We start from the raw sequence: 20,033 nt of genomic DNA on the forward strand, positions 1-20,033 counted from the left end.
CAAATACGATTTGATCTCAGCTAATACTTAAACGTTGCTGGATTTTTTAAATTGTTTAAGTAATTTGATTTTTCAAAATAAAATAAACCTCTGCCTATCAAGAGTTAAAACACGGTGTGGTATCAAAATATATTGATAACCAATGATTTTCATGTGAGTAATGTGCTCATTTCCTGGTTCTGTGCAGATCTCAATGATTCATTAATCACCCCACAATTACTCTTATAAAGTATAAGATCTGAAGTACATTTTCAGGATAATGTATCCATAAACATCAGCATATACTTGTTGAATATTATCAATTAGCAGCAGTGTGAATAAAGTTAAAATGGAAACATCCATATTAAATCTGATTCATACACTCAAACTGGAACTGCACTGTCAAACCAAATAGAACAATCTGAAGAGATGGGAAAAATGAAAAGGACAGATGTACAGACATCAATAAGTTAAAAACCATCTAACTCCAATTTTTCTCTGTTCTTTGGTATAATGGAAGAGCACACCTTTTATGCATCTGGTATTAGCTCCTAGACATAGCAATAGAATCTCCATCAGTTTTCCTGACAAAGCAGTGGCAATTCCATGCAGTAATTGAAATTCCATTAATCTGATGTACCCAGATTCGATACAGAAAAATCAAAACCTCATCCAGTGCTTTATCCGCTCACAATAACCTACCAGTGAACTCTCCCTGTTAGCATGAAGCAAGTTATGATTTCACAATCAATCAGTCTTGCAGCCAGAAAAGAGGCAGATTGCTAACGGTGGGGCTGGCATTTATTTTTTAGGCTTTGTCAGCTTCTGCAGAGAAGCACAGGCCTGGGGAGTCCATGCATTACCCTTCTTTGCTATGACTTAATTGCTGCCAGCAATCAAGAAGAAGCACCACTGAAGTGTGTGTGAATTACATTAGAAGATATAACGGATGTTTCTTTCCTACAGTACCTAATAAACCATAAAGAAACCCAAACACATATGGCTTGAGGGAATAACTGGAAAATTAGGTGGTCATTTGGGAATTGAGTGAACTTTTGAACTAGAAGGACTCAGACAGAGATTGAAAGAGAAAAGCAGACACAGAAATAAAGGACTAAATGGGTGTAAGTTTTTCGACCTTCACAGTACCTCGAAAATTACATAAGCTTGTGAAAAATCTATTCTAGATTACCAACAAAAATTTATAATCCACCAAACCAATATGTTTTGTCTGAATGCTAATATTAAAAGGAAAAAAAGACATATTATAAATTTGATTTGTTGAAAGCTCTTCATGCAACCTGAATCTAATTGAGTGTTAATATATGCTTCCAAATACAATGTGGGGCAGCAGGGTGAAAAAAGGGGAACAAAGAAGCCCAAGTGTCATTTAAATCTCATCCACAGAGAGCTGAAAAAAATTACTGTCCTCTTATGAAAGCAGGTGAGTAACTATTATTTATCAGAGGTAATATTTCTTTAATACTATCACTCCACAATTTTTTTCTCATCTCCGACAGTAAAACAGTGGAGTAGAGAGTTAAACTTCAAGGCCTTAATCAAAATAGTGTCTAAACTGCTTACCTCAAAAATTAGAAAATGTATGCATAAAATTCAGTGGTGAATAGGGTGCATACACAAATAACATATTGGGCAATTCTCATTTAGCATTCAAATTACATCAGATCTGAATTGGCTGCATGATTTGCAACTGCAGAGTTTTATGAGACATGAAGATTGCACGTGGACAGGATTTGGAAGTGCAACACTAATGCCACAGAATGTACTCAAAACTGACTCAGTGATGCTCGAATGCAATGTAACGAAACAGCTAAAGGTCTTCAATATAGCTCACATATTAGTATATTTTCTTTCAGTTGTGATCAATTAAATTCGTCACTAAATATTATGCAGATTCCAAAGAAAACAAAGAAGCATCATTTTTAATAAATTGATAAGTAAGTAGGAGATGCAGATAATAATTTATAGTGCACATTTAATAGTAATGTATGAATATTCACAGTTCTGCTTGTCAGCACAAATATACAAAATAAATACATCCTCTTCTTCTTAGGCTATCTCTCAGGATAAAAGAGAATGCTTCTAACTCTGATTTTGAGGGTTCAGATATGCCTAATGAGGCCAAAGTGGGAATTGCAGACTCTTCCACAGATGGGCAGGAGTTGCCTGATGTGGCTGGGTGAGTGGATAGTTTGTGAGGAGGTGCACTGTTTCTGCCACTTATGTGAGGGTCTTGTGTGCTTCTGATGCATGGATTTAATAACATTCTAAATGATCGTTCTCCACTTTGATGGTTGGTAGGCCAGAAACTCTCAGGAATTAGTGGGGATGTTGCATTTCTTCAAGGAGGCTCTAAGCACATCCTGGAATCTTTCCTTCTGTCCACCTACTAATCTCTTCCCATGATAATAGATCATCTGCTCTGGGAGTCTGGTGGCCTGAGCAACATAGCCATCCGAGTGAGATTAAGGGTTCGGAGCTGGGAATGTTGGCCTGGGATAACTCACTGACGTTGGTTCATTTATCCTGGCAGTGAATATGGGGGATTTACTGAGACAGTATTGATAGTATTCTTCCAGTGTCTTGAGGTGCCTTCCATAGGTAGTCTAGATCTCAGGAACAAAAGAAAGTAGGAGCAAGAGTAGGCCACTTGGCCCCTCAAGTCTGCCCCGCCATTCAATATGATCATGGCTGATCTATGCTGGTCTCGCCGTGCCAGTTTGCCATAATCTTCAATTCCTTGATCTTTCAAATATTTATCCATCTCCACCATCAATACATTTAATGATCCGGCCTCCACCACCCTTGGAGGCAGACAATTCCAGAGATTCATTATCCTCTGAGAGAAGAAACATATAGGAGGGCAGGGATTACTGCTCCTCAATGGATTACGAGTGTTTTTGTCAGCTCTGATATCTTGAATTTCAGGTAACCTTTTTCAACAATTGGCTAAAGGCTGTGCCAAAGTTTGGAAGGCGGTGTGAATTTCATCGCCTTAGCCAAGAGATGGCTCCCAAGATATGGGAGTCGGTCCAAATTTTCATACAAAAATGTACAAGTATGGATTACAATTAAGTTAGTTACACAAGATTAAAAATACGCAAGACTAAAAATTAAAATTCTACGTATGCAATCTGATTAGAAGTGTGCACTGAAACCCAATGAGTCAGATTTAGCTCCAATTTCATCTCTCGTGGGATGTTTATGGCTGCACTTATCTTTTGCACAGCTCCAAAATCCTGTCAGCTTCACTACTGAGGGCATTGCATGAAGCAGAGCAGTACGTGAGCATCAACAGCAGAACCTATGACCATATCTGTCTGTGCTATCAGAAGGCCTTTTACACATTTTCTAAATGTCTCCAATGATTAGACACTCTTTTTTTAAAACAAAATGAAAACTATTGAAATAATTTTTTAAATTAAAAAATAATTTAAAACCACATTCAACTTGTGTAAATTAATTAGTAACATAAAACTAATTTAAAGGTCAGGAATTCAAATGAATGGGGCCATGCTAACACTGGGGGGCCAAAAATGAAGTGCATTAAGTCTCTGCACCAAGTACATCACTGAGTATTGGGTCCAGCAATAGAGCAGGTCAGTTGTAATCTCATCTGACCAGCATATTTCATACATTTCCTTATGCTGTAGAAGGAGGCCATTTGTCCCCGCTGGTCTATGCTGGTTCACAGCAGTCCCATCATTAATATTCCCCCACTCATTTCACTCTATTCTCTCACATACCTATCAACTTCAGCCTGAATTTCCTATGACCCACATAGACCAGAGGGAATTTGCAGTAGCCAATTAACCTTCTAACCAGCACATCATCGGGATGTGGGAGGAAACCAGAGCACCGCAGAGAGAACATGCAAAGTCCACGCAGGCAGCACCCGAGGTCAGGATCAAACCTGTGTCACTGAAGGTGTGAGGCCTGCTCCATTCACCACACCATCATATCTAGCAGCAGGGGTCTAGAACATGCTGACAGGTGTGTTGGCCAGCCATCAATGCAATAGTTTTAAATTCTATAATTAAATACTGATGGTGGTTTTGAATAAGCTAGTCCACAACATGGTGCATCCGTAGAGCACACATAACACAGCAAAATATTTCTGAACATGAAACAGTACCATTTTAAAATTAATACAATCACATAAGGTACCTGTAAAAGTAGGGCAAATGATGTAGGTATTAAAGGAAGAAGGAGAAAAGTAGGGTGACACAGTGGTGCAGCTGCTGCCTCACAGCTCCTGATACCCTGGTTCAATCCTGACCTTTGATGTTGTCCGTGTGGAGTTTACGTGTTGTCCCTTTGACATGTGGATTTCCTCTGGGCGCTCCAGTTTCCTCCTACATCCCTAAGATGTGATTGGTAGGTTAATGGCCCATTTAAGTTATCCCCAGTGTAAGTGACTGGTAGAATTTGGAACACTTAATGGGTCTGTGGGTAGAATTAAATGGGATTGATGTACGTAAGTGCTTGATGGTTGGTGCAGACTGTCGGTTTGAAGATTGTTTCACTATTGTATGACTCTATGACTTTTTGATATCGAACAGCAATTCAATTTATGAATGGCCAAACGGTCACAATTGGGGGAGCCTAAATATCCCTGAAAGTTATAGGACTGAAGGGTATTACAGAAATAGATTACAGGAATGGGAAGGAGCAATAATTAGAAAAAAATTAAAATCAAACTGTTGCTTAACTGTGAGCTCTGGTAGGTCAACAGCACAGGGGTGATGGGTGTACAATAAGGATAACTTTGAATTACAAGTCAGCCAGTTAGAATATTAAAAATAACAAGGTTTACATTAAAGCTTCAGTCTGCCCGTGTGGGCTGCAAGGAGGATGCTGAGAGGCTTCAGGGGAAATAGGCAGGTTAAGTTATTGGGCAAGGACAGGGCAGATGTGAAAAATGTGAGGTCACACACATTGGTGGAAAAATTATAAAGTCAGAACATTTATTAGATAGTGAGAATTTGAAAGGTGTTGGTATTCAGAGGGAGCTGGGTGTTCTTGTGCATGAATCACTGAAGGTTAACATGTAGGTCCAGCAAGCAATTAGGAACCAAAGTGGTATAATAACATTTATTGTAAGTGGATTTAAGTACAAGAGTAGAAATCATCTTGCTCCAATTATGTGGAGTCTTGGCAAGACTGTACCGAGAATATTGTGTATAAATCTGGTCTCTCTCCCAATGGAAGAATATAGAAGTGAAAGAGAAATTGTCCTGGAGGTTCCTTGTATTGTTACTTTGGATGTTGTAGAATGTTAGTCGTATGAAGAAAGATTAGGCAGAACTGCGCCTATACTCTCTGGAATTCAGAAGACTGAGAACAGATCTCATTGAAACGTACAAAAACTCTTACATTTCTAGACACCCCATTGAGGTGTTATCAACTCTATTTGACAGGGAAGATGCAGAGTTGATGCTTCCCCTGGGTGGGGTGTCTAGAAACAGATGTCACAGTCCCAAATTAAGGGGTTGATCGTTCCGGATAGAGGTGAGAAGAATGTTTTTCAACTAGAGTATGGTGAATCTTTGGAATGCTCTACCCAAGAGGGCTGTGAAAGTTCATTTAAGACTGTGATTGATAGATTTTTTTTTTAGGTATTAAGGGAGCCAGGGATAATTCAGGAACATGGCACTGAGGTAAAAGATCAATGATGATCTTACTGAATGGTGGAGCAGGTACGAGGAGCCAAATGGCCTTCTCTTGCTTTTATTTCTTATGCTCTTATATCTGAACATTTTTAAGTGGATGCTGACATGGTATAGACTGTCACAAGTACATATCTTCCCTGTTCTGAAACTGAAGATGTACAATTAGCAATCTTAATTACATTTATTATATCTTAATTCTTATTATCCATCACAATCCGCTACAGATCAAAAATGTTCCCGCTTTTAAGACTTTCTTCAATATTTTATGATATTGGGATAAATCTTCCACTGCCCTTGGATTACCAGTCACCTGCACATGTGGGAGCGGTTTACGACTCGGAAGCCAGCTCAAGCACATCAACATGAGGAAGTGCATGGCCTCTTACAGGCAGATGCACACAGGAAAGGCTTTGTCATCTGTTGAAGTTCTGCCTCCTATGATATTGCTCTGCTTGTGCAGACTGAACATGCAGATTTCTATGCCTGAGAACTGGGAAATCTCTGTAAATCTGTCTTCCTGTAGGACTCCATGAGATGTCCACTGGTATAGTGTGGGTGCTGCCAACAAGTGACATAGTGGAATGTCCTACTGTTGACTCAAACCTAAAAGTAGTGCAGGCACCCAGGCTATACTGATTTACCCGAGTATATTTACAATATACATGCCACTTCCATTAAGGCATCATTTTTGGAAAAAAGTAGTATTCCTTTGCTCACGTAAGTGGTGAACTTAATTTAAAAAAGTGCCTACACATTGCTGCCACTAGTGATTTTCTGCTGCCTGCCGCCACCCCCCGGTTAGAAGGGGCTGAAAATCCATGAAACCTTTGGAAAAGGTACAGTTCTTGATGCAAATAACCTTAGTGGGTTACACACTAAATCATGTTAAGCAATTTCTGTTCCAATTCTTCTACTGAAAATTATGAATCCATGATTCCTAGTCACCACCTTGTTTATCATATAAAATGGCATCTTCTCAGTTGATCTACTAAAATCCCTCATAATTTTGAATAGGTCCACTAGACAATTCTTTAACGTCATCTTAAGAAAAATAATCCAAGCTTCTTCAATCAAGCCCTTTCATCTACCACGGCATATACCATAAAATCCAATTAATAATTTGATTTCCTGGGAATTCTTTGAAGGGTGCAAAAACAAAGGAGATGCCATGTACCCTGGACTGTATATCAGAAAGTTTTCCTAAACTGTGGCTAGCTTTTGTCACCTGGAACTACATGGGGTCCATAGCAACTCCCTCAGATATTGGATTCCTCATCCATGTGCTGCCAGGGTAAAGAATGAACTGTCTCCCCAACATCAACCCTGGTTCTCAGTGCCTCTCACATTCACCTTCTACCTCAGTGATGGCAGCGTTTTTCAATTAATTTGGATTCAGAATTGGCTTGCCTGTAGAAAGCAGAGGGTTGTGGTGGAGGGAGTGCATTCAGATTGGAGGGCTGTGACTAGCTGAGTCCCACAAGGACTGGTTCTGGGACCTCTGCTTTTTGTGATTTTTATTAATGACTTGGATGAGGGGGTAGAAGGGTGGGTTGGCAAGTTTGCAGGCGACACAAAGGTTGATGGTGTTGTGGATAGTGTAGAGGATTGTCGAAGATTGCAGAGAGACATTGATAGGATGCAGAGCTGGGCTGAGAAGTAGCAGATGGAGTTCAATCTGGAGAAGTGCGAGGTGGTACACTTTGGAAGGACAAACTCCAAGGCAGAGTACAAAGTCAATGGCAGGATTCTTGGTAGTGTGGAGGAGCAGAGGGATCTGGGGGTCTATAGCACAGATCACTGAAAGTTGCCTCACAGGGGGATAGGGTAGTTAAGAAAGCTTATGGGGTGTTAGCTTTCATAAGTCGAGGGATCGAGTTTAAGAGCTGCGAGGTAATGATGCAGCTCTACAAAACTCTGGTCACCTCATTATAGGAAGGATGTGGAAGCATTGGAAAGGATGCAGAGGAGATTTACCAGGATGCTGCCAAGTGTAGAGAGTATGCATTATGAGGAGAGACTAAGGGAGCTAGGGCTTTACTCTTTGGAGAGAAGGAGGATGAGAGGAGACATGATAGAGGTGTACAAAATATTGAGAGGAATAGATAGAGTGGACAGCCAGTGCCTCTTTCCCAGGGCAGCAGTGCTCAATACAAGAGGGCATGGCTTTAAAGTAATGGGTGGGAAGTTCAAGGGAGGTATCAGAGGTAGGTTTTTAACCCAGAGAGTGGTTGGGGCATGGAATGCGCTGCCTGGGGCGGTGGTGGAGGCAGGTACATTGGTCAAATTCAAGAGATTGCTAGATAAGCATATGGAGGAATTTAAAATAGAGGGATATATTTGGGAGGAAGGGGTCAGATAGTCTTAGGCGCGGTTTAAAGGTCGGCACAACATTGTGGGCTGAAGGGCCTGTATTGTGCTGTACTGTTCTATATGCCCTGCTGAACTCCATAACTTCACACAAGTATGCCTATTCCTGCTGCCTCTCAATCAGCAGTGTCAACTGTGAGAGAGAGAAAGAATTTGGGCCTTGGGGTGTTAGAGGCCAGGTGGCAGAGGTGGCCAGAGGCAAGAGAAGCAGACAGTAAAGGAGGGGGAGAGACAAACAGAGGGAAGGTATGTAAGCAAGCAAGCTCAGGCATCTCTGTACCAAACCCATGAGCGTATTCCTCCCTCCCCACAACTCTCTCTTCCCACCCAAACACACTCTCTTTCTTCCCACCTCCTTCCCCCAAACCCAGAGCATAACAGCCTGTCTCTTCGTTGTTTTATTCTTGCACTTTTCCTGTGCATAATTCACTATCTCTGCTTTGATAGGGAAGGCCTTCAGTGCTTCCTGTATTCTGCAAGCTGCCACAAGGTATAGGTAACTGTGCGGGTAACTAGCTTTGTTTCACAAACTTTTTAAACTTATGACCTAGACAGTAAGTTTTCCCATGCTGCATACTGTTTGCAAAGTGGTCATGTTAGAAGAGAACAGTTTGTGAAAAGATGCTGGAGATTTTAAGAATTTTCCCTGACTTTAAGACCCCAGAACACACAAGTGCAGTAGGTAAACTGGATCTCAAGTTGTCAAATTTACTGTCTTGTGCACAAGTGTGGTCAGGTGTGGATACAATGAAAAACTTGCAGCAGCATCACAGGCACACAGGTACAGACAACACACAATATAAATTATAGATAAAATTTTACCAAATAGTGTAAAACAGACTGTGCAAAAATAAGACCTTAGTTTACCTGTACACTGGATTTTACTTTAATACTTGAGCCGAGATACAACCAATGATCAATTCAGGCCAAGCATAACAATGCACTTCACAAAGTGTCCTGTACACACACTCTTAAAATCATCAGCTTGTTCTGCCACCTTCAAGGACTTGTTAAAATACATCCCTACATCCCTCCTCTTTTGCAGCACTCCATCGTTTAAAGTACACAACTGCACAAATCCACATTGCATTGCACCCAAGAGCACTGTAGAAATTCAGCATCCAAAGCCTATTCTGCTATTTAATGCAACCAAAACGATCTGTGCCATAACTCCACATGCCTGCCTTTTCACCATCTTCCTAAATATGTTTATTTAACAGAAATTTGTCAATTTCTGATTTAAAATTTTCAACAGCTGGTGTTGGAAAATAATGCACAAATACCTCTTAAAGTTTCTGTTTCACTAGTTCTTAGATTCCCTACCTACAATTAGTTCCCCCACTAACATCTTGAAAATTTTGATCAAAGCGTCTCTTCATCTCAAAATTCTGGAATGTGGAATTGAGTTTTTGTTCCTATATACGCCTGTAACTTAACCCACAAAGTCCTGGTATCATTCTACTTTATCTCTGCTGGACTCCCTCCAAAGCTAATATCTCCTTCTCAAGGTGCACTGCCCAGAACTGTTCAAAATACTCCAGATGTTGTCTAACCTGGGTTTTATTCATTGGTAGTTTTATGTTTAAATTCTGTGTTCAAATCCTTGAGATAAAGCCAGAATTCTATTAGCCTTTTTGTACTTGTCCATGACATTTTGGAAATACTCTAAACCATTGTTTTTGAGTCCAAAATGAATTACTTCACACTTGCCTATATCAAAAACCCTCACAGACTGTTTGCAATTTATTTAATTTATTAATACCTCTTTGCAACTTCATGCTTCCATTCTTGCCGCTTGTAAAACTCATTTTAGTATATCATTGGCAAATTTTGATAGAAGAAAGAGCTACCAAAGCTGTTAATAAACAGCTGAGGATCCAACACAAATCTCTGTGGAATGCCGCTAATCACATCCTGCCAATTAAAATATGCTGAGGCATTATCCTTCTCGCCATTCAGCCAATTCCCTAAACTTCCTTCCAGTCAGAAAAATACCCATGCATCAATTTTCTCTGGCTCCTTTCTCTTAGCCAAATCTTCTCCTGAAACACACCATCCCTTTCAGACCATATGCACTTACTTCTAAAAACGTTTGATATGTATTACTTAATCAATTGCCTTTGAAAGTCTACAGCGATACTTTCGTTGGCCTGCTCCTTATATTCCAATAAGGAACTCGAATCACACTATTCACACAAGATTCACCTTTAATACATCACTGGTGGCTACCCTTAATTAGCCTAGATTTCTAAAAGTGAGACCGAATTTTGTCTCTTACAAATGACTCCAGCATTTGTCCCTTTAGTGACGTTAGAATGATCAGCGAGATTTAGTCCTCTCCTATTTGAACAAAATGTAACATTTGCAATCTTCCAGTCCTCTGACCACAGTTTTTCAGTCTCTTGGGAATGGTGCCAGAGTTTCTTCTTTGTGTATATTTACAGTTGTGGAACAGCTACAAATTTCAATCTTTCCTTCTTAAAATGTCAGCCAGCAATCATTGTAGTTGAAGAAAACAAATATCAACTTAACGATTGGCAAATAGGTGCACATTTACAGAACAAAGAGCAAGCATGCTTTTTCTGACATACCAACCGTCTTTTCTGATGCTACAGCTTCTAGCAAAATAATCCAGCACTGGAATCAATTTTATATATTTAACTGCAAACTAAACGTAAACATGATATGTAATGATGTTGATGGCTTTTAAGTAGGGGAAATACAAGCATAAAATGTACATAAAAACCTGCTCTGCAGGTAGTAAAATAACTATTTCCTTCCTCTTTAGTCACATATGCAGTGAGGTTAAAATCAGATAGCTGAAATTATCGGCATGATCACCGAGACTAAATTCCAGTTTTAATCTTTCTCAACCAACAAGTATGGAAGTGCCCAATTTACACTTCACTTGATTTTCAAATGCATTGATGCACAAATGCAAATGGACTGCAAGATTGGGTAATGTACAAATTTAATCCAAATATGCTACTTTCATTGGGCATGGTTTGTTAAATAGTGCTTTGAGCTTTTGTAATTGAGCATTTAAAATAGAGCCAATTATTTTTTAAGTTCCTTACATGATGACAAGTAATAAAAAGTTTGCAAATGACTTTTCAGAGAGTGTGGTTGGCCATCAATTGAACATAGTACTGTATCAGTAAAGAGAGATGAAGACTGGACATTGATAAACATGTTGTTTGAATGAAGTCTGAGGAAGGATTTAACAGATGCTTACTTCTGGCATGAAGCCTTGCACTTGAAGCGTGCACTGGAAAATCAAGGGAAGTGCACAAATGATTGTGCACCACATATGTCAGCCACTGAAGTTCTATGCTTACCAAGAGTTCTTGTAAACCCCTCACTCTTTAGTACAAAAATGTAACATTCCAATTTGGAAGACAAAGTCTAAAATTGGTGAACATTAACCATGTTGGAAAGGTAAATTTAAAAAAAGACACAGGTTAGTAATATAAAATTAATCAGATGGGAAAGAAAGATAATGAAATACTGGCATTATGCAATATACAATTCAGTACCACATTTTAACAGAATGAGCTTATAGAGATGTTACTAATAAACACACTTCAATCCAATCAAAAATATACTTCAACTCTGATTCATAAAAAAAGTTAAAATACATTATAGACAGCATTTCTATATGAATATATACATGAAGTCAGCAAGCAGATTATACACCATAAACTAAGAGCATGCCCAAATGCATGTGCCATGTTGTAAAAGTGCTTACTTTTGACTTAAGTTTAATATTTGCCACACGTTCTGGAAATCTCAGTTAAACTATTCATCAGAAATTCATTAGAAACTTCCAATCTATGTGCACATAAAAATCAACTCTTTTTTTTATTAATTGTGGAGAAAATAGACTGCAGATGCTGGAATGTGTAACACAAAACAGAAGGCTGGGGTGGGATAGAGGCTGATAGGAGGAACCAGATGGGGAGGGAACGATGGGCCGATGGAACCTGGTGGGGAGGTGGGATGGGAAAGCTGAACAAAGAGAGAAGAAAACTAGGTGCACAGGTGAGTGTGTGTGGGAGGAGAGCACTAGGGGTGTAGGTTACCTGAGATTGGAAAATTCAACATTCATACCATTGCTACCCAAGCATAACGTGAAACATTGTTCTTCCAACTTGTGTTTGGCCTCTCTGTAGCGATGGAAAAGGCCAAGGACAGACAGGATGATGTGGGAGTGGAAGGAGAGTTGAAGTGACATGCAACTGGAAATTCAAGATGGCCATTGTAATACGGTCACCTTGTCTACACTTGGTTTCATCAACATAGAGGAGGTCACGTTGTGAGCACCGAATGCAGTTGTCCAGGTAGGAAGAGGTACAGGTGAACCTCTGCCTCACCTGGAACAGTTATTTAGGTGCCTGAATGGTGATGAGGGAGGAAGTGAAGGGACAGGTGTTACACCTCCTTCGGTTGCAGGGGAAAGTGCCTGGGGATGGGGAGGGTGAGTGTATTTGTCCTGAAGAGAGCAGCGCTTGCAGAAAGTAGAGGGGACGGGAACATGTGACTGGTGCTGGGATCACGTTGGAGCTGGCAGAAATGGCAGAGGATGATACGGAGGATATGGAGGCTGGCGGGATGACTGTTTTTGGAACACCTGTGCTCTGTATGCAACAGCCATCTCGAACTTCCAGTTACATGTCACTTTAACTCTCCTACCCACTCCCACACCAAGCTGTCTGTCCTCGGCCTTCTCAATTGCTATGGAGAGGCCAAACACAAATTGGGATCTCTCGTATTCTCCTTACGACCCAGTTGCAAGTAACCCACATCCACAGCATTTTCCTTCCACACACATTCAGGAGGCTTCTTCTCCCTCTGTTCCTCTTTCCCATCTTCTCCCTCCACCAGGTTCCATCTGCCAATCATCCTCTCCCCATCTGGTTCCATCTAGCACCCAGCAGCCTCCTTAGGCAGGCACAGTAGCGTAACAGTTAGCGCAACGCTACTACAGCGCCAGCAACCCAGGTTCAATTCCGGCCGCTGTCTGTAAGGAGTTTGTACGTTCTCCCCGTGTGTCTGTGTGGGTTTCCTCCGGGTGCTCCGGTTTCCTCCCACATTCCAAAGACATACAGGTTACGAGCTGTGGGCACGCTATGTTGGCACCGGAAGAGTGGCGACACTTGTGGGCTCCCCCCAGAACATTCTCCGTAATGCAAAAAGATGCATTTCACTGTGTGTTTCGATGTACGTGTGACTAATAAATAAATATCTTGTATCTATCCCCCCCTCTGTTGCTATAAACTGGCAATCTTTCCTCTTCCCTCTCAGTTGCATGCATTTAAGGTGAGAGGGGGTAGGTTCAGAACAGACGTGGGGGATACGTTTTTTTACTGAGAGAGTGGTGGATGCCTGGAATGCGTTGCCTAATAGGGTGGTGGAGGCAAATTCATTGGGGGCTTTTAAGAGGGACTTGGATGGGCACATGAATGAGAGAAAAATAGAGGGACATGGGCATTCTATAGGTAGGAGGGAATAGCTAAGTCAGCACAACATTGTGGGCCAAAGGGCCTGTTCTATGCTGTACTCTTCTATGTTCTAGTTCTGATGTAGGGTCTTGACCCAAAATGTAGATTTGCACCTTTTTGCCTCCACAGATGCTGACTGACCCACTGAGTCCTCCCAGCATTCTGTTTTTGTTGTCATAAACTGTTTTACAACATATAACGTTTCTAAAACTAATTCTCAAATTCAGATTAGTTTATTGTCACATACACCAGGGTGCAAAGAAATTCCTTGTTCATGTGAAGCCAACCATGGTGAGCAGGTAAAGTGGGAAAAAGATGACTTAAGAAATTAATACATGTACTCGATGTTTGTTAGATGTTGACTACAAGTGTAGCGGTTAGCGTGACGCTATTATAGCGCCAGCGACCTGGTTTCAATTCCCACCGCTGTCTGTAAGGAGTTTGTACGTTCTCCCTGTGTCTGCATGGGTTTCCTCCGGGTGTTCCGGTTTCCTCCCACATTCCAAAGACGTGCAGGTTAGGAAGTTGCGGGCATGCTATGTTGGCACCAGAAGCGTGGCGACACTTGCGGGCTGCCCCCAGAACACTCTACACAAAAGGTGCATTTCACTGTGTGTTGCGATGTACATGTGACTAATAAAGAGATCTGATCTTATTTTAAACTGAGTTTTCCGTCAAGACTTTTTTGTGCTGCAGCAAAGTTTTTTTCCCTTTGTACACTGAATTCCACTAGAGGGAGCTCTTCAATTCCTCATCACTGCCTTCCAAAAGGAAGGCAATTCAACATCGCTGTAAATTTGCTGCTAAACTGGTTCCAAAGGACGTCATAAAATCGGAAGTCCACATTTCAGTCTCTAAACAAAAGTGGTAAAAGCAAACCATACGATGATTTACATACCATCAGCAATAGCTTCTTCATGGTTATCATTACGATCAGATGCCAAGGAAGCCCCGTCTAGTAAAGATTCTTCATGGCTGTCAGAATCATCTGATTCCCCTGTAAAATTTAAAACACAGGCACAATTAAACATCGGATTATGTGTTGGCAAAATGATCACTAAAGCATAATGTAATTAAGTGTAATAGATTTTTTTAAAAAAGCATCGATATAGCAAGTTCATTTGTTGATGAAAATGAGCAAATTGAGCCAAACTGGCTGGTAGCAAACTTGTTCCTGGGATACATGATCAACACTGGCAAGGCCACGTTTGTTGCCTACAAACTATTAATTTCAGGTAAACTGCAGAAAGAGGAGGATTGAATTTCACTCCAATCATCTGGTACGGACAGAATATCAACATGAAAAACACGATGATGCTGGAGGATCGCAGCAGGCCTGTTGAGTTCCCCCAGCATCATCACGTTTCTCATCTAGATTCCAGCATCTGCAGTCCTTTGTTTCTCCAGAATATCAACATCCTCCCTCAAAAATTAGATTTGTTTGCAGCATTATAAACACAGACAATGCAGCCAAAACCATCCAGAAAGGGGCCTCTTGTCAGAATCCAAGTCATCTGCCCATGTGGAAAGTCCATTTTAATATGGAAATCAGAATACAATGGAACAATCAGTCACCCAAATGGCATTTATTTACCAAGAAACAATCTATATCTGCCTTTAAAATATCCAAACCCTGACACAAATGGCATGGGTCAAAACTGTTCAGACTGTACACGAGCTAAAGAGGCTTTGCAGAGTGGATGATCTGTATCTTCAGATGGAAACAGAGAGATCAAGGGGGGGAGAGGTGTCAGAGATGGACCAAGTGAGTTTGAGGGTGGGATGGAAGTTGGTACAGAGCTCAAGAGTCCCACTGATGGTCATCCTCCTCCCTCTGGGAATCCGATCCTCCCCACCACAGGGACCTCCTTCTCCCCCTTCATCTATCTCATTTGCGAGCTTTGACTGAAAGAATTAGCTGGACCTCAACATCAAGGTGCTTTCTAATGCTAAAAAAGACAGCCTCCGAGCACATTGTGCCAGTTGGTCAAGATTCAAAAATCAAACCTCACTCAAACTAATTGTCAACATTCACTTTACAAAAGAAATTTTCAAAATGTTCAACACCCACAACTGAATTTCTCCTGCAGCACCAGAACGTTGCCCATAGACACAATTTCTCAGACTACTTTCAATAGAGACACTGAAGTAGTATGAAGAGTTCTGAATAGAATAATAGTGGTAGTTTTAAGATATGGGGTTTGATGGAAGAAGATATAGACACACTTTTATAAAATATTGAAAAGCATGAATAACGCAGGTGGCCTGAAACAGAATGCAAAAGAGTACAAAATTAGGAGCCGCCCCCACCCCACCCCCCAAAAAAAGGTTCCCTTACTAAATGGTGAACATGAAGATTTGCACCGTAATTATTCAGAGATATTTTTATCAATTTCCTGAAAACACAAAATATGCATTCAAGAATCAATATTTGTGTCTGGAAAAATGCCATAAGAACACCTAATGGGAGCAGCATTGAACAAAATACTGATACTGAGACACTGAAAGATATCTGGATAAATACACCATGGGTTTGATATAAGGAGGCAGTTTTTAAGAGAGATGAAGGGGTACAGAGGAGATAATATCAAGGGAGAATTCCAGAGTTTCAGGCAATGACAACTGAAAGCACGATTGCTGATGCTGTAAAAAAAAAAAAAACAAGAATACTTAAAAGGTCAGAAGTTGCAGAGTGCAAGGACCTAGAAGGCCCATAAGGTTTGAAGAGACTGTGAGATGGTGGGAGTAATGGGAAAGGGAGAGGAAGCCAAGGCCATGAAAATATGGATGTGGATTTTAAAATTGAGAGGTTCTTAGGACAGGAGCTAAAGCAGCTCAGCAAGGACAGGCACGATGAGTGAATCAGACTTAAAGCAGGTTACAATGTAAGAGAAGGGTTTTGGATGAATATGAGCTTGTGCCAGGTCAAGGTTAGGAGGCCAGTGTAGAAGAGCAGAGCAATAGTCAGGTCTGCAGATGCAAAAAAAAATGGCATGGATGAGGTTTTCAGCAGCAAACGAGCTGAGGCAAGGTCAGTGTCACCAACAATATTATGGAGGTGGAAATAGTTCCGTGATGAAGATAATGTTTTCTTAAAAACTCAGCTCTGCATCAAACCCAACATTAAACAGTCTGGCTCAACCACATGAAATCTTTATTTGTATATATGTAGCTGAACACACAGCCTTGCATTAATTACATTGTCAAAGTGTAAGTATTCCCAGACCCTAGAATTAGGGGTTTGTCCAATACTGAAACAAGCATAGCAAGGCATCCGAAGGAAGAAATCTAGTTCCACTTAATTTAGGAACCAATTTGGGTAGATGTTTAAGGCAAAGTCAAAATTCCATCATAAGAAGTCTAAACGTGTTGCAAGTTTGAAGTGCAAATGTTATCACTAATATCCTAAAAATTATACTACCTCAGAGATAAAAGTCTCGTATTCTTTAATAGTTTAACTTCAATATTTCCCTCTTCAAATACCTGGAAGAGTCAAAGTGAAAACAAATCTGGATACACAATAGCCATCAGAAATCCTGGTACAACTGCTTTACCCAAGTATGCTAAACGTTATTGCAGTGCAAGTTAGAAGATACAAGAGCCAGACTCATTTGTAATGTCGATTTGTTGCACTGGAAAGGGACAACAATATAAATTCAGCCAAATCTTATTGAAACTGCTGTTGAAAGTCACCATCTAGGGTCCCTGCATACTAACACTCATTGTATCTGGATGAAGGGAGCTGATCTCTCTGGCCCTCCTCTCCATTGGGATCTCAGCAACAACCAAGGCCCCAGCCTGCATAATCTAAGCCTTGACAGGATGCAAAAGTTGTAAGAAAATCTTGCCACAGCATTCAATGACAGAAAGTAGTGGCTGATACAGCTCTACTGTTGCCTGAACTTCTGCCTGAGGTATTTGATGTTTCAATAGCTGAAAGCTGCTAGTTCCCTTCAGAAACATAAAATTCACCTAAAGATTTGTCCAAATGCTCGACCAAATATTGGATGTATCTTCACCTTGCCCATGATGAGGTGGATGCCCTCTGTCCTGGAATGCAAGGAAGATGACAATTGATTTTACAATTGAGAATGAAGGAGAAATCTTGGTGGAAAAGGTTGACATCCCATGCTAGCTAACACTGATAAAGTTGCAACAGGCTGAAGCATTGTAGTTTTCAGCCCCAATTCTCAGGTAAACTTGGCAACACACACAAAAGGCCATGTGTGTTCAAATTACAGGAAACCAAATCACATGCCTGTAGGTGAAGAATGCTTCTCATCATACTCCTCATATAGGAGGATTGCAAAATCACAGCATGTCAGGTACCTGAAAGAATTAGTCCTGCAAGTTCTATTTCACAAGGAAGATAAAAGCTTTTTACTTGTGAAATAACTTTAAAGTCATGAACTATCTCAAACAGCTAAACTACAACTATTGCCCAGGGAAGCCGTTTTGATCAATATGCAAATCATCAGGAGAGCAGACAATTAGTATTTTTCTGAGCACAAGTGGTTGTGATATAAATTACCATACTTAACAATTGAGAAGGAATTTCAAGAACAGCTGCTTGTATATGGGAAAGATTTTATTGTTTATTCAGTCCACAATCAACTGAGCTTGTTAGATTTTACCCAGAACAGAATAGATTTTTTGCCCCTGACATGGCTACAGTACAGATATGCAAGATGCCTCCAAGAGATACACAGAGGTTAAGTGAATGGGTAATAAGGTGACAGTACAAATCTGATAAGGAGCATGTGGTTAATTACTTTGGGAGAACAACAATTGAAAGGCACATTATTTTCAAAAAGGTGAGACTGAGAAAGGTTGGTATTCAGAGAGTCCTGAGTCTCTTGCATACAAAGCACGAAACAGGTACACACAAGCAATTGGAAAGGCAAACATTGTTAGCTTCTATGACATAAAGGACTGGAGCATACAAATAAAGTCATTGCAAATATGGTTGAGACACCTGAAGTACAGTATACAGTTTTGGGCCCTTGCCCAAGTAGAAATACTCATGTTTTTGTAGTAAGTGAAACAGGATTTCTTGACTGATTCTTGCAATGAGGAGATTTGTGATAACTCGGCTTAAGTTCCCTAAAGTTCTGGAGATTGAGATGGACTCTCAGTGAGGCATAAAACATTCTGAGAGGCTATTTCCCCTATCTGGGGAGTGTAAAAGCAGATGACAGTCTCAAAATTAGGTTAGGCTGAGTTGAGGTGAGACATCTAGAACTTTTCTTCCATTGAAAGGGTTGTAGAGAGATTAAGGTGAGGAGGTTGGAATTGAAATTCTGTAAGGACTATGAACATCTTGGGAGTATTGGACTGGAGATATAAATAAACGATAAAAACCATGGAGGTATTTAAAATCAATGGTGAGAATTTGAAAATCAGATGAACAATGAGCCCAAGTACAAGAGCAGCAGTGGGCCACTCATCCTTTCAAATCTGCTCTGCCATTCAATAGAATCATGGTAATCCTAATTGCAACTTCAACTCCACATTCCTGCCTGCTGCCAGCAACCTTTCACCTTCTTGCTCATTAAGAATCTATCTACTCTGCCTCAAAAAATACTCAAAGACTCTGCCTCCACCTCATCAAAAACACATGATGATGGGTGAACAGAACTTGAGAATTAGGATATGAGCAAAGCTTCAACTGAGCTCAAAATGTTGAAGGATGCAATGTGAAATGCTGAATAGGAGAGCCCTGGTATCCTTGAATCCATGAATAATAGTGACATGACCTCAGGGACAGGCAGCATTGGTAGAAATGGCAATCTTGAGTTTAGAGAAGATGTGGAGTCAAAGGCTCAGCTGTTCACCAAAACGGTAAACTAAGCTAAGGTTAAGAAAAATCTCATTCAACCTCAGAAAATGGTCACAATGGAAAATGGAACTGGCAGCTAGAGAGCAGAGTAGGCAGTTACATTAAAGGCAAGGGTTTTGGCTTTCCCAATACTTAACTGGAGGAAATTTCTGCTAATCCAATACTGAATTGTCAAACAGACGAATCAATGGAGGGGTTGACAGCAAGATAATGAGACAGAGCTGGGCATTGTCAATGAATGAAAGAAATCCAACTTTGTCTTTTGTCAGATGAGTGGGATTGTGAATTGCGATGAGAATGCAAAGAGATTTCAAGGAAACTTAGATAGTTTGAGAAAGTGGGCAAAAACATGGCTGATAATTGTGAAGTTATCCACTTTGGTAGAAAATACAGAAAGGCAATGTACAATTGTTAGATTGAGAAAACGGAAATATGGGGGAATGGAATTGAACTAAGATTTGGCATAGACTTAATGGACCAAATGGAGTCCCTTTACATCATAGGAAATATGACAGATGAAAGGATATATCTTGTCATTGGTAGAAAACAATGAAGGTTCAACAGACATATTTCTGTGATGGTGGGGCTACTGTATGAGGAGAGAATAGGTTGACTAAGTTTGTATTCACTAGAGTTTAGAAGAATGAGTGGGGG

At 40.5% G+C, this 20,033-nt stretch overlaps 1 protein-coding gene across 3 annotated transcripts in view; it reads right to left on the reverse strand.

Moving 5' to 3' along the window:
• Nucleotides 1–20,033, reverse strand: part of skap2 (src kinase associated phosphoprotein 2) — a 205,940-nt gene that overhangs the window by 168,168 nt on the left and 17,739 nt on the right. For all 3 annotated transcript variants that reach the window (XM_052016530.1, XM_052016529.1, XM_052016531.1), the window contains exon 4: nucleotides 14,439–14,537. In XM_052016530.1, coding sequence (XP_051872490.1) covers nucleotides 14,439–14,537 — 99 coding nt within the window. The remainder of the gene's footprint in view (nucleotides 1–14,438; nucleotides 14,538–20,033) is intronic.

Source organism: Pristis pectinata, chromosome 5 (assembly GCF_009764475.1).
Source record: "Pristis pectinata isolate sPriPec2 chromosome 5, sPriPec2.1.pri, whole genome shotgun sequence".
Classification (NCBI taxonomy): Eukaryota; Metazoa; Chordata; class Chondrichthyes; order Rhinopristiformes; family Pristidae; genus Pristis; species Pristis pectinata.